General features: G+C 44.1%; 1 protein-coding gene across 1 annotated transcript; it reads left to right on the forward strand.

The window, feature by feature from the left end:
• The first annotated feature begins 823 nt into the window (after positions 1-823).
• LOC124671523 lies at positions 824-10,171 on the forward strand. The gene is made up of 8 exons (XM_047207889.1): positions 824-1,238; positions 2,244-2,597; positions 3,187-3,616; positions 3,768-3,840; positions 3,931-4,045; positions 4,207-4,522; positions 7,370-7,922; positions 8,682-10,171. Exons 1-8 carry the CDS (start codon positions 1,199-1,201, stop codon positions 9,831-9,833), a joined length of 3,033 nt encoding a protein of 1,010 aa, XP_047063845.1. The 5' UTR covers positions 824-1,198; the 3' UTR covers positions 9,834-10,171.
• The last annotated feature ends 3,303 nt before the right edge of the window (positions 10,172-13,474 follow it).

Genomic DNA, 13,474 nt, shown 5'->3' on the forward strand with positions numbered 1-13,474 from the left:
ATGGGAAGGGAGGTCACATTGTTGTTCTTATGGCGCGTGAATGTACAGTATTGGTCGGTATTACATTTAGAAAGAAGTACATGCATGTTCCCGCGCTTTTTTGGTGGGTACATTTTTCCACGCGAACCATATATGGTTTTTGAACACAACACAACCCTTGGATTTCATTTAATAAATATGCATATTTAACTAGTATAAAAATTACACATACCTAAACTAGGCACGAACTTATATTATGTTTTTTTATTTTAAAAGAGAAACATATATTTGGCTTAGAAGCATCAATTTAGTCAATCAAAATTGACCTCAAGTATTTTGTGTGTCGGCTTTAGCTTAAAATGACCCCCTTGGCTGTGCTTTCGTGGTGTATTCATTGCTGCAGACTAGATGTGCATGGGTGAACAGAACATGCGTTATCTCTTAAGGGGGCAAAATGCAAAGGAGCTAAGGAAAAGATTCTTCCAATAGCACCAGAAATGGAGGGCTTTAAAGGGAAGCAAATTGACTAAATAGTTGTTGAAATATCCTCCCCTTCTTCTACTTAGTCACCACCACATGATTAGGGATGACATTAAATTAGATCACAACAAGCAAACCCCAAAGGCTGAAAGACAGAATAGAAAAGAGGCTTTGGCCTCTATCTCTCTACCTCCTCTCCTTTTCCTACTTTGGCCAATTCCTAATCTCTTCCGTGTCATTACAAAATATTTACAACTTTTTAAAACTATTAATTATTTTGGATTCCTCCCCCAAATGCCTTTCACCCAAAGACTCACCCCCCTCGGGCCTTTGTAAATCTGCCTTGCGGCTTGCATTCCTTCCTCCATTATTTCTCCATCCCTTTCCCCTCTCCCCTCTCTCTCTCTCCTCACCCTCTCTCCAAAAGACTGGATACAGAACAGAAGGAAAAGAAAAAAGAATACAGAGAAGAAGAAAGAAAGAACAACACCTACCAAACAAGTCTTGGTTTTTCGAGTTCATGGGCTGAGGAATTGTTCCAAGGAATCCCCTCTGGGTCTGAACAGATTCATACCGAGAAACACTTCTTGAATTTCCCCTCTTTTTTTTGCTCAGGAATTATTTAGTACGGAGGAACTGCTCCTTCTTGTTTCCGCCCTGTTTTTCCGTGTTCCTCTGGTTGGGATTTTCTCCGGTTCTTCCTCCTTTGCTTGTGGGGGTGAGAAGAAGAGAGAGAGGCATGGGAAAGGAAGGGCCTTGCCGTCATTGCGGAGTCACAAGTGAGAGCTCCTGTTCTTCCGTAAAGCAATTTTTTATACTTCCTGTTGTTGCTTCCTTGCTTATTTTACATCTGTTATTATCCCTTTGTTCCTCCGCGAGTTGTATATTACGGGTGATGATTTCGTCGAATTATGCATCTGGGAAGCGGGTCTTGGAAGAAATCTTCCGGGTCCCCTGGACCCGGATGCCCAATCTTGCTTGTTCCTTGTGGATTGAAGTTGGTTTGTTGTTTGGTGGATATTAGCTGAAATTAAATCCGTCGAACTGTCAGAAGTTGTGAAGAGAGTTCCGGGCACCCTTGGATATGGTTAAGGTCTCAGAGGCCCTCAGCTGCAAAATTCAGAACATCAAGAACAAATCACCTAATCCTCACACACACATTAAGAACTTTGTTTGACTATGGTTGATATATACTTGTTAGATCAATTGTACAGACAATGAGCAGTTAGATGTAGCTCAAAATCCAATTATGCAAGAAGAAAAGAGCCATCTTCACTTGCCAAACAGAAATTTAGAGGTCTTTAGCTGCTGCAACTGCATAAATGCTTAATTTTTGGACAGCATTGAACTGAGACCGTTGCTGCTTCGTGTAATTACACAGACTGGTCCTCTGTTTTGCTTTAGCCTCAGTAGCTCTTTAGCTCTTACTGAAGCAAGCTGCTCAATTGCGCTGATAATCTATATTTGGTATGCCTCATTTTGTCTGAAATATGCAGTGCTAACCATGCTAGTATTAAGAACTGCAAACATGTCTGTAATATGCAGTTTGACTATGTATGTGTACTAATTGCCTGAAGATACATTCTTGAAAATATTTAGTTTCTGAGTGTTCCCTTCCTCGATTCCACAAAACCTTGTGATATCAAAGATGATTTTGTAAAATTTAAAATACAATCTCCTGATGGACTCACTAGCACTAGGCACTATACCTGCAATAACGCACACATTCTTGTGTATCAATTTTGTACTGCATTTTCGCTTACATGTGGCAAATATTGGAACAGGCACTCCACTTTGGCGAAATGGACCGCCAAATAAGCCAGTGCTCTGCAATGCATGTGGCTCGAGATGGAGAACAAAGGGTTCATTGGAGAATTACACACCAATGCATTCTCGTGACGATATTGATGCTGAACAACCTAGAGTTAGCAAACTGAAGCCTCCAACATCGAGGCTGGCGGAACACAAGCAACTGAAGAAAAAGCCAAGCCACAGCATAAGGGAGAATGAACCATTTTCTGATCAAAACTTCTGGAAGATGGGGGATACTGACCCAAGCCGATCTAGTTCTGGATCAGCAGTATCATATTCAGAGAGTTTTGCGCCATATGGTTCTGCTGATGCAAGTGAAATGGCTGGTCAGTTATCTATAATTTCGTAATGTTCTGCTGATAAATAAGAAAACTTTTGTGTTTCTTCACAATCTGGATGAGTACCACACGGTATATGATTAGGTTCAGTTCAAACAAGTAATATAGAAGCCTTAAACTTGATGCTTGAGATGGATGGTAAAATTTACACACTTAAATGTTTGTCTGCAATGTTAATTCAATCTCCCCTAAGATTTCTTGTGAACATATTTAGGCAGCTCTTTTAGTACTAACTATTAAGCATTTAAGAGCCTCTACTAGTAAATTGTCTATAATGCACAGCTAGTTCTTCTTTGAATTAACTTACTGATTGTACTGAAACATACTTCGGCAACTCTATTTCACTGCTGCTTACTTTGTAATCCTGCATTATCAATTCACAAGACTTACTGCGATTGATATATCATTGGATTTTAAATTTTTTTTGCTTATGAATGGTATACTACTTTACAATACCATAAGCTTCAATTTAAGGAATCAATATTTCCTATCTATAACCCATATTTGGTTTTTGTCCTGTTTTTTGTATAACTGTTAGATATTTTAATGATGGTTTTCTAATATCTTTTAAATTCAGGTTCAGCGCAATCTCATGCTTGGGAGTCACTGGTACCATCAAAAAAGAGAAGTTGCGTCACTCGGCCTAAGCCTTCACAGATGGAAAAGCTTGCCAAGGATCTTAACTCCATAATGCATGAAGAGCAGTTATACTATTTTTCTGGATCCTCAGAGGAAGATCTACTTTACCATAGTGAAACTCCTGTGGGTTCCTTTGAGATTGGCTATGGAAGTGTGCTTCTTAGAAATGCAAACTCAAAATCAGTGGAGGAAGATTGGGAAGCAAACTCTGTTCCTGCAGATAATAAATCATACCTTACAAGTGAATCGTATTCAGAGACTGCCTCGTTTGTTGTACATAGTGGAAGCAAGGGAGCAAGCAATTCGAATGCTGGGCCGGAGAAGCCAAAGTCGTTTCCCGTGCAGACACAGCAGGAAAAGGCTAGAAGGTATTCTCACCTTTAGTACGAGTATTGAGCATTGGTTTCCGGTGCATACACAGGCATGCTTACCACAGTTTTACATGCTATTAGTAAAAGAAAAAAGTATTGTAGTAGGAATCAATCTAAGGAAATTTTTGGTTGGTTTCCTCTTTTGCAGGGATAAATTTCATTATTCAAAGCAGCAGACCATGGAAAATGTAGATTCGGCTTTTGTTTCAGTAGTTTCAGAGGTATGCAGTCTATCATGCTCTCTCTCTCTCTCTCACTAAGCTTTGTGGGGTGTGGTGTAAACGATTAAGTGTTTGTTTGTCTTATTTTAGGGGAAGGACACAAACGAAGCAGGAAATGAAAATACCAGTACTTTGTATGGCCTTACAAAGTCCACTATGAAGCATCTGAAAAGACCTCATGAAAGCCAGTTGCAAAGCTGCCCAGGTCAGTAATCTTAGTTTCTCTGATTCAGATGCATATTATCTGTAGACGCTGACATCTGAAAATGTCCTATATATTTAGTTCATACTTCATCATTCTCTTAATTTATTGCAAATAACATGGAGAAGTATTTTGATTTGTTTTTTTTTCTTTGGAACATGCAGAAGAAACCATGAGAGGTCCAAAAAGAGTTTCTAGATATGGGGCTATGGCTCCTCAGTTCAAAGGTTCAGTTTTGCCCAAATCTGGAGGAGCAGCATTGAACTTATTCATGTTACCTCCAGATAAATTATCCATGCTGCCCCCTCCTCAGTACATGGATGATGATTGTGATCAAGACTTGCTGCTGGAGGTTCCTCGCAATGCACGGCAACCAGAGGCAGAACTTCTTTGCCAACCATTTCAAATTAGCTCAGCAGCCCGCAGCTTCACCTCAGAGGACGTGGTCGCTGATGGCGAGGGGCGTCTCAAGCAACCATAGTCCCAGTTCGTCTAGCAACCAACTTAGGAACAGGCGGTAGTAGTAGTTTCCCTTAGGTTCCTGGATCATTATGGTACCTTTATTTACCGATTACCAATAGGGCTTTCTGCGGTTTGTTCATGGTTGCGCCGCCGTCATCATCGCCCTGATTTACATTGACAATGCGCATCTGCCAGCTCAGGCAAAATTGTCCGCAGCTAACGTTTGTAGCGGTGCTTTTGGGTTAGGCTTGTTGTGTTGGTTTCTGTAGAATATGGCTTTTGGAGAAAAATTATACCTCATATAACTGTATGGTGGGGGAATGGAAAAGAAAAGGATACCATAGATTTACCAGTTGCTTTTATTTTTGGCCCACTTTTCCCAGTTGAACATGTTAGTGTCTTCATGGCAAGCCTGTTTTTTATAGGGAAATGGCAGATTGGGATGCATCAATGATTTTGATGATATCATTGATAAACGATATGTACAGGTGTACCTGATCAATCTTTAGGTGAACTAGCAACATCACCTGTGATCTCGGTGACATTGCCTGCCTCCAGGTGACATTGTAATCATCAGTTTTCTTCGTTGGTAGTGAACTTTTTTTTTACCACTAACACATAATATAGTTACATACGTTTTTTTAACTGATACAGTTACATACGTTGCCAATATGAAAACAGAGCAGCTAGTGAACGCTAGCCAATAACTCTACACACTTCTTGCTTCCACATGTGCATGCCTATACTCCATGGCCGCCCTACCCTTCTTTATCCTTCATAGCTCTTATTTTTCTTATGCTCAATTCTCAGCTTTTTAAACTGAAGGCACGAAGCCCTGCTTTAAATTAATAAAGCCGTGCGGGCGATAGATACAAGAATGCTGCCAGAAACACAGCTTGAGCCAGCGATGACCTCCTCGCATGAGCGCCAGGACAGCAGCAGTAGCAGGTGCTAGGCAATGGCATTGAGGGTAGCACACAGTGATCACCAACGTTGTCAACGAAGGAGCAACTTCCTCCTCCATCACCGAAGAGAGTCCCTACCCTCTCGCCCTGGATCGCAGGACGCCGTACCGTCGGCAGATGGAGATGTTCACCCTAGAAACAAAGAGAGTTACCTTCCAGGAGACCAACCGGAGACCACACAGACCACCTCGCCTCCAGGCACACCGGTGCGACGACGAACTTCCACGAGGACACCCAGGAGATGGGAAAGCTTGGGAAACAGCCAACGAACTCGAAGACGCAACGGAGCCAAGCTTCAGCCACGCCGCCAACAGGACCACACCAATAGCAGCGCTCGCCGCTACACCACCGGTCCCCAGACGGCGCCTCCAAGGAGGGAACGACGCCAAGGCGCCGCCGCCGACCAATCCAACAGATTTTGGGCTTTCACCCGGAACGGGGGTAGGAGGTGTGGAGGGGGATGGGACCTCAGTGGCGCCTCACCAGGTCACGGCGCCCCAAAGGCGTCGCCGCCACTGTGGTCAAAGACCGAGGATTTCTCCCGGCCCTAGCCCGCCACACCTGCTCCCCAGCCATCAGACACCGGCACGAAGCCGACATCGCAGATCTGCAGGGAGGGAGAGAGGCCAGGGGAAAGAGCGGATCTGACCTTCGGGCTCCAGCGAGCAGACAACGCCGCCCACCCTTGAGCTGCACCCATCGTCGCCCCGCCGCCCACATGGACCAGGGCGCCGGTCACCAGCATCCACGAATGCCGCCGGCCGCGCGGACAGCGCCGTCTCACCAACTGAGGCCGCCGCCACGATTCCGGAGCCCCCACCGAGGAAGCCGCCGGGGAGGACACCCTCGCCTACGGCCCAGCCAGGGGCGGGCCATCGGAGGAAGGGGCCCGTCGAGCAGCCGCCATGGTCATGGCGATCCCGGCGCGAAGATTCTCCATCTAGAACCGCGCGGGGGGGCAAGGGCTCAGATCCCCGCCGCCCCCTTCACCGGCGTCGCGGGCTTAGCCCGCCGGCGTCTCTGGGGGCGATGAGGAGGGAAGGAAGGGGAGGAGGAGACGGAGGCGGCGTGACTAGGGTTTCGCCCCCTCGGTCGCCTGGAGGGAGTGACCCGAGGAGAGCGAACGGGTCCAACCTGCTCAATTCTCAGCTGTGAAACTGTGCCGTGTTTAAAAACATTTTTGTACCAAGTAATATGATTTTGTTACATCTTTAATACTAGGTGAAAAATGACTAACGTGCAACCGCACCTCCCTGCCTCCTCTTCACCTTCCGCTGTCTCCCTCCTATCATAGCACTGGTGTCTCTTTTCTTTTCAATACAATTGCTTTCCTACCCTGCCATCATCTCCCTCCTACGCTGCCACCGCCTCCCTTCTTTCTCTCCCATCCATCGTTTCTCCCCTCTTTGCCTTCCCCCTCTAAGCCTGGGGGTGTAACCTTTGGAGTGGCATATCGTTGTAACCATGGCTTCGGAATCAGTTCTCCTTGTGTCTTTCTCCTCGTGCTCTTTCGCTCCTCCTCCCCGATCAACTAACGTCTGCTTATTTGCACGGTAATACTAACAAACAGCTGTTTGGGAGATATATCTACTGTAAAAATTTACATGTTTCCAACTAATTGCTCCGCTTTACTAGACAATGGGGATTTGCTATTTCTCGTGTGACTAAGAAATAACTAATTCTAAATTGATGGTAATATAATCATTCGATCCAAAACATTGATATTTGTTCAAGCTATAAATGTGATTTATATCAGGCAGAAAAATGTTGACAGATTTTTTTAGCACAGAGAATGTCGAGAGAAATAGTCCTCACTCTATTCTAAAGAAAAGAAGCAGGTTTTGCAACGGAGCAGATCGTAGTTCAGAGACAGACCCGGCACGGACTGCCAATGGGCCAGCCGCGGCCCACAAATACAAATCTGCGCGGGAAGCCGCGAACTCATCGAGGCGTGGGGCCTGGATCCCTCCGATCCGCTCGCACGAATCTCAAAGCGCGAGCCTGAACCCCACTCTCCGGTTCATCTTATCTCCTCCCCACCCGCAGTCACCGGCCGCTCCATTGCCAGTGCCGCCATGCTGCTCCACCTCCTCACTCCCTCCTCCGTGGCCCCGGCCCGACCGTCTCCGCGGCGGCCGTGCGCCGCGGCTGCGGTCACGGTGCGGTGCGCGTCCTCCTCGGCCGCTTCGCAGTCGTCGTCGGCGGCGGCGGCGGTTGCGGCGGCTGGGCAGCAGGTGGCGAATGTGCACAGCTACGGGACGGTGGACTTCGAGCGGCGGCCGGCGCTGCGGTGGAGCAGCCTGTACCGGCGCGTGGCCGTGGGAAACGGCGGACGTCCGGTGGGGCGGATCCTCGGGGACTGGGACGAGGGCGAGCGCCGTCTTGACAAGTGGGAGCTCTGCCGCATCGCCAAGGAGCTCCGCAAGTTCCGCCGGTTCAACCTCGCGCTCCAGGTAACGGTTCCTGGCCGTGTCGTCTCCCGGCGATCTGTTCAATCTTAGACTTTTGCTGCTTGTTAAGTCGTCCGGGCGATAGTGCCGGCGATGTTGGGTACTGTTGCGTTACTTTTGTTCGAATTAAGAGGCTAATGTTGAGATCATTATGCGTATTACCATCCACAGAAATTACTGTACTAAATATGGCTTGTTCTATGGCTCATTGCACAACTACATTGGCTCCAGTATTGCAAATCTTAGGAAATTTTTTGTGTCTAGTCTGTGTGATGTTGAAATTCTTAGTGGTAGTTGGAGGACTTTATTTATGGTGAATACTTTTTTGAGATGGAAATTTAGGGTGATCTATGCATGCCAGTTAATACTGTGCTAAACAGAGAAGGCTAATTGCTAAGTTTTTTTTACTGAAGTTATGAATCATTTAGGTTATACTTGGAACAGATTTCTGCCATACTTATTAGCGATTCATTGCTCAAAGGATGATCTAGAAAATTTATAACTACATAAAGGCAGAAGATAACTGTACTTACTCCATTCCACACATTGGCACAATATACCTTTGTATCTTGAACATGGAGCCAAATTGCAAAGCTAGTTCTAGTTGGAAATCCTTTTTTCCAGGCTTGGCTTCCATAAATGATAATGATTGTTTATGGAAGTGTCTGGACTTACTTTCTTGCTATTTTCGCTGATTGGTGCCTTTTCATGGCCAATCCTTCCAATCTTATGGGTTCTAATCATGATCAGTTGCATCTGCAGGTTTATGATTGGATGACTGAGCGCAGGGATAGATTTCCTCTATCAGCGAGTGATATGGCAATCCAGTTGGATCTGGTTGCGAAAGTACGTGGTGTTCCAGATGCTGAAGAATATTTCAAAAAACTTCCTGATCCTCTGAAGGACAAGCGAACATATGGGTCTCTTCTCAATGTTTATGCCCAAGCTAAGATGAAAGAGAAAACAGAAGACACATTTGAGCTGATGAGGAAAAAGGGATTTGCAACTGACACATTACCTTTTAATGTATTGATGAATTTTTATGTGGATATTGAAGAGCCTGAAAAGGCGTCTACAGTTACTGATGAGATGAAGAAAAGAAATGTATCTTTTGATGTCTGCACTTACAATATTTGGATAAGGAGTTGTGCAGCTATGAAAGATGCTGATGGAATGGAACGAGTCTTTAACGAGATGATTGCTGATGAGTCGGTTGTTTCCAATTGGACTACTTATACCACACTTGCTAGCATGCATATTAAGTTTGAGAACTTTGAGAAGGCAGAAGAATGCCTCAAAGAAGCTGAAAAGAGAACAACAGGTAGGGATAAGAAATGTTTCCATTTTCTCATCACACTCTATAGCCACCTCCAAAAGAAGGAAGAAGTTTATCGCATTTGGAATCGGTATAAAGCAACTTTCCACACAATTCACAACCTAGGTTACCAAGAGGTACTCTCTGCCCTTGTTAGGCTAGGAGATATTGAGGGAGCTGAACTTCTCTACGAAGAATGGGCGTCCAAAAGTTCGAGCTATGATCCCAAGACTATGAACATTTTATTGGCATGGTACTCTAGAGAAGGTTTTGTTGTCAAGGCGGAGCAAACTCTCAACAGATTTGTTGAGAAAGGTGGGAAACCCAAACCAAACACCTGGGAAATCCTTGCCACAGCATACCTGAAGAATAATCAACTATCTGAAGCTCTGTCATCTATGGAGAAAGCCGCGGCAGTTACTAGTGCAAGTAAATGGAGACCAAGACTAACCAATGTTGAGACTCTCCTGGCATATTTCAAGGATAAGAATGACACAGAGAGTGCAAACAGGTTAATGAGTGTACTTGAAAGTAGAGGGTGTTCTGAGAATGAAGAGTACAAGTCTCTGATTAACACATATGCTTTTGCTGCCGCGTGATGGTGAACCAACAGCATGATCAGTGAAAGGTCCCTGAACATTTGTATCACTTGCTTGTAACCTAAATCTCATGATAACCCTTGCAGCTGCGAATTCACGTGGTACAGTTCTGTGAGCAGCTAGGCACATTTTGTGAGCTGTTTCCTGACAAAATTGGACAGTGAGGTACATAGACCGATCACTTAGCTCAGTTAGAAATTATGTAATCATCAAGAGGAGGCCATTTACAGGGTTCCTAAGTACTTTTTACATGTATATTGACATTAGTACATTACCATTGAAGATTAAATCTTGCCTTCTCCATGGAAGATTTCATTTATGAGACACTTCTTTTGTCTTGTCCACTGTCTTTGTTGTTGTTTGCACTGAATATGTTACACATGGCTGCTTTGCTTGATTGCCGAGAAAGTCAATCAGAGTATCAGACGGTGATTGAAGGGGCTACTTCAATACTTGCACGTTGTCCCTCTTTGATACTGTTTAATTTCAGTACTTTGGCCCTTTGCTTGAAATCGACGTCCTTGGCAGCAGCTTTCTAACTAAGATGTTCAGCTCAAGTTTTCAAATAGCAGTTGTTTTTGTCAACTTCCTGGATCATGCCATATTAATTTCTGATTGGTACATCTATTCTGCAGATTTTGAAGCAACGACAGCGGGAGGTGGAACAGCTCGGACAATCGGCGAGGACCACCTGGAATTTTCTCTTGCCAATGGATATCTAAATCAGTTTATCTGATTACGGATTGCTCCCAATAATGTGAATTTTTAATAGGATGTGCGGGGTCGCTGGAGGGACTGCATGAAGGTGGGTGGTCGCATCGAAGTTCAGATCAGGATACAGCACGCACTAAACTAATGGTAAGATTCGTTCACAGCTAGGTGACGAGCCAGCAGTGAGCTCAAAAGGCGAAGCTAAAGGAGAGCCGGTGTTCGCTTTACTGAAACGTCACCGACCATTTCGTTGCTGAACGAAGCTTCAGTTTCGGATTTTCGAGTTGGAGTAATGAATCCCGTCGTGGACAACGTGATCGAGACATCCTTTTTGGTGATTGCCTAGTATACAAAATGTCGCCGACTGACCACTATCTAAGCAGACGTGATCAGCATTCTCATCTCAGGAATTTGGGGAGAAATTAGCTGTGATTTGTGAATATGTGGTTCCACGACCGGCAAGCCAGCTTGCGTGCCCTTGTACAGTTGTACTCCATTTTGGCACTCTTCCAACGCCATGTACTCAATTTGACACGTTTGTGATAAGGTCAAGAGAGCTAGGAACAGCCGGGCGTGCAACTCTCATAGTAAAGAATGCGTTCTGGTATATTTGCTGCACCTAAGTAATCAACAACCAGTCACGTGCCAGGATCGATCGTGTCAAAATGGAACCAATATTCCTGGTTTGGGTAAAAAGTGAGTCATCTCAAAATGATCATATGCTTGAAACTTGCCATCCATGTAATGATCACGGATATACGAATATATGCCAAAGAAGTGTCATCACGCAAGATATAAGAAAAGTCGTTTCATCTTGTTGTGGTCAAGATTGTCATCATCTAGCTCAAGTGAAATTTGCAATGTTAAGATTTGTTTTTGATAGAGTTTCTTTCTTACTGCTGTTGTTAGGAGACTGGGGTAGTTGGCCTACTATTAAGAGTGCTCTCAAGTGAGTAACTTGATTGTACCATTCAAAGAGAGCTCAAAACATTGCATACTTGTCATTATCTTTTTGATTATTATTTGGATCATATCCATGAGATGTTTGTGGTTATTCTCATGACAATCTCTAGTTCATCGAAAATGGACTTGTTGTGTTTTTTTCTATTGGAGTTTTTCCCGGTTCTTCGTATTGAGAGGTTCCACATATCAATTCATAAAAAAATCTATCCCACTTGTTATTAATATTTTGTGGAGTAGATCCGTCGTTCTCTTTCCAATAAAATTTGTTTCACCTAAATCGGAGTTCTTAACTCTAGTTGTTGCATTTTTGAGGTTTGGAGTTTGTTTGGGGGTCACTATAGTCCTGCTGAAGTCATCCGAGTGGGCCGGCCAGTCCGGCCACCCTAGACCAATTTCCCAGAGTGGTCTGGTCTCGATCCGGGTTAATTCATGGGTGCCCGTCCTTTTCGTAGTTTTTTTACCATATATATTTCGGCTAGCCCGGCCTAGCTCGGCTGGCTGGAGTGGTCTGGCCCAGGCAGCCATTCCAGGCATCTCAAAAATCTGTTGCGTGTTTCTAATCGGCTGGCTAGAGGGGGCTATCTAAGGGATCTTCTTCCCCAAACTTCCACAAGTTCTTATGCATGTTTTTGACCACCATTCTTGACCCTCTTGAGCTTCCTTTCTCCCCAATCTCAACATGATTCTTGCACCTATTTGAGAGAAAAGAGAGAGGAGATCTTGATCTACAGCTTTACCAATTAAATCCCTCTCTTTGTGAGGGGAACCCATTAGATCTAAATCTTGGAGAAATTTAGCGTTCTCCTCTTTTTTTTCCCTCTCTTATTCCCCCAATAGCTTTTGTAGATTGGGTGGAATTTGAGAGTGAGGTCCTTTCCATTGCATTTGGTTCATAGGTTTGAGTTCCGCTGTGATACGTGGAAGTGAGAGTTCGTGAGTTGATTACTTTGGGTGCTTGTACCTGGATATTGTTCCTCTTAGGTATTTGGACCCTAGACAGCTTGTGTTCTTGGGGTTTCCAATTAAGTTGTGTAGATTTCTCAAGCCTGAGACCTTCACGGCGATTTTTTGGAAGCCTCCAATTAAGTTGTGGAGTTTTTCTCAAGCTTGTATGGGTTTGTGATTGTCCTCAAGGGACCGTTAGTGGATGGAGGTATTCCCTTTTGGTGGGAAGGCTCAAGAAGAATATGGTGAGGCCTTCATGGTGTTTGAGGTGCTTTGGCCTCCATACTACTCCAACAGACAGTAGCACTCACAAGAGTGTGAACTTTGAGATACATCTTCGTTTTTGTGTGCCTCGTTTATTTCTATACCTGAGCTCTTTACTTACCTTGTAATAGCATTCATGATTATATATCTTGCGATATCATATATTTGCTTGTCTTCAAGTTTCAAACTGCCTATTCACCTCTGCTCCGCGCTTAGGCAACATCCGTGTCCTTTCAGATGATGATATGTCGGATGCTCTGAAAGACCAAAAGAGATATGAAGGGAAAATGATGATAATGTGAAAGATAATGTTAGTGGCAAAAGGAATGTAAGATGATAAAGTGAGTGATAATGAAACACAAAAAGTAGGACGGGAGGTGTTATCATATCTATTTCCCATGCACATACGACTCATCACAACAAATTTACACGTCTATACAAACTCGATACGACTCCAAGCGCAAAATGATGCAATAAGAAAAAAAATACCACCTTGTGACTCGAGAATTTATATCGAACTCTTAGGTAAAATATTAATTTCCTCTCCTTCCGTTTCTAGCAACCTACGATAGCAAAACACTTGTATTGTGTCCCCAACTCCACCGTGGTATTTGCTAGGCACACATGATGTGTAAGTTTCAAACCAAATACTAAGATAATAAAGATAAAACTAATGCAAATACAATGATAAGTAAAATCATAGTGATGGTGGTGGTAAATATGTAAACTAAACTATCAAAACTAGAAATGCAAAGTAT

Source organism: Lolium rigidum, chromosome 7 (genome assembly GCF_022539505.1).
Source record: "Lolium rigidum isolate FL_2022 chromosome 7, APGP_CSIRO_Lrig_0.1, whole genome shotgun sequence".
In the NCBI taxonomy this organism is placed as follows: domain Eukaryota; kingdom Viridiplantae; phylum Streptophyta; class Magnoliopsida; order Poales; family Poaceae; genus Lolium; species Lolium rigidum.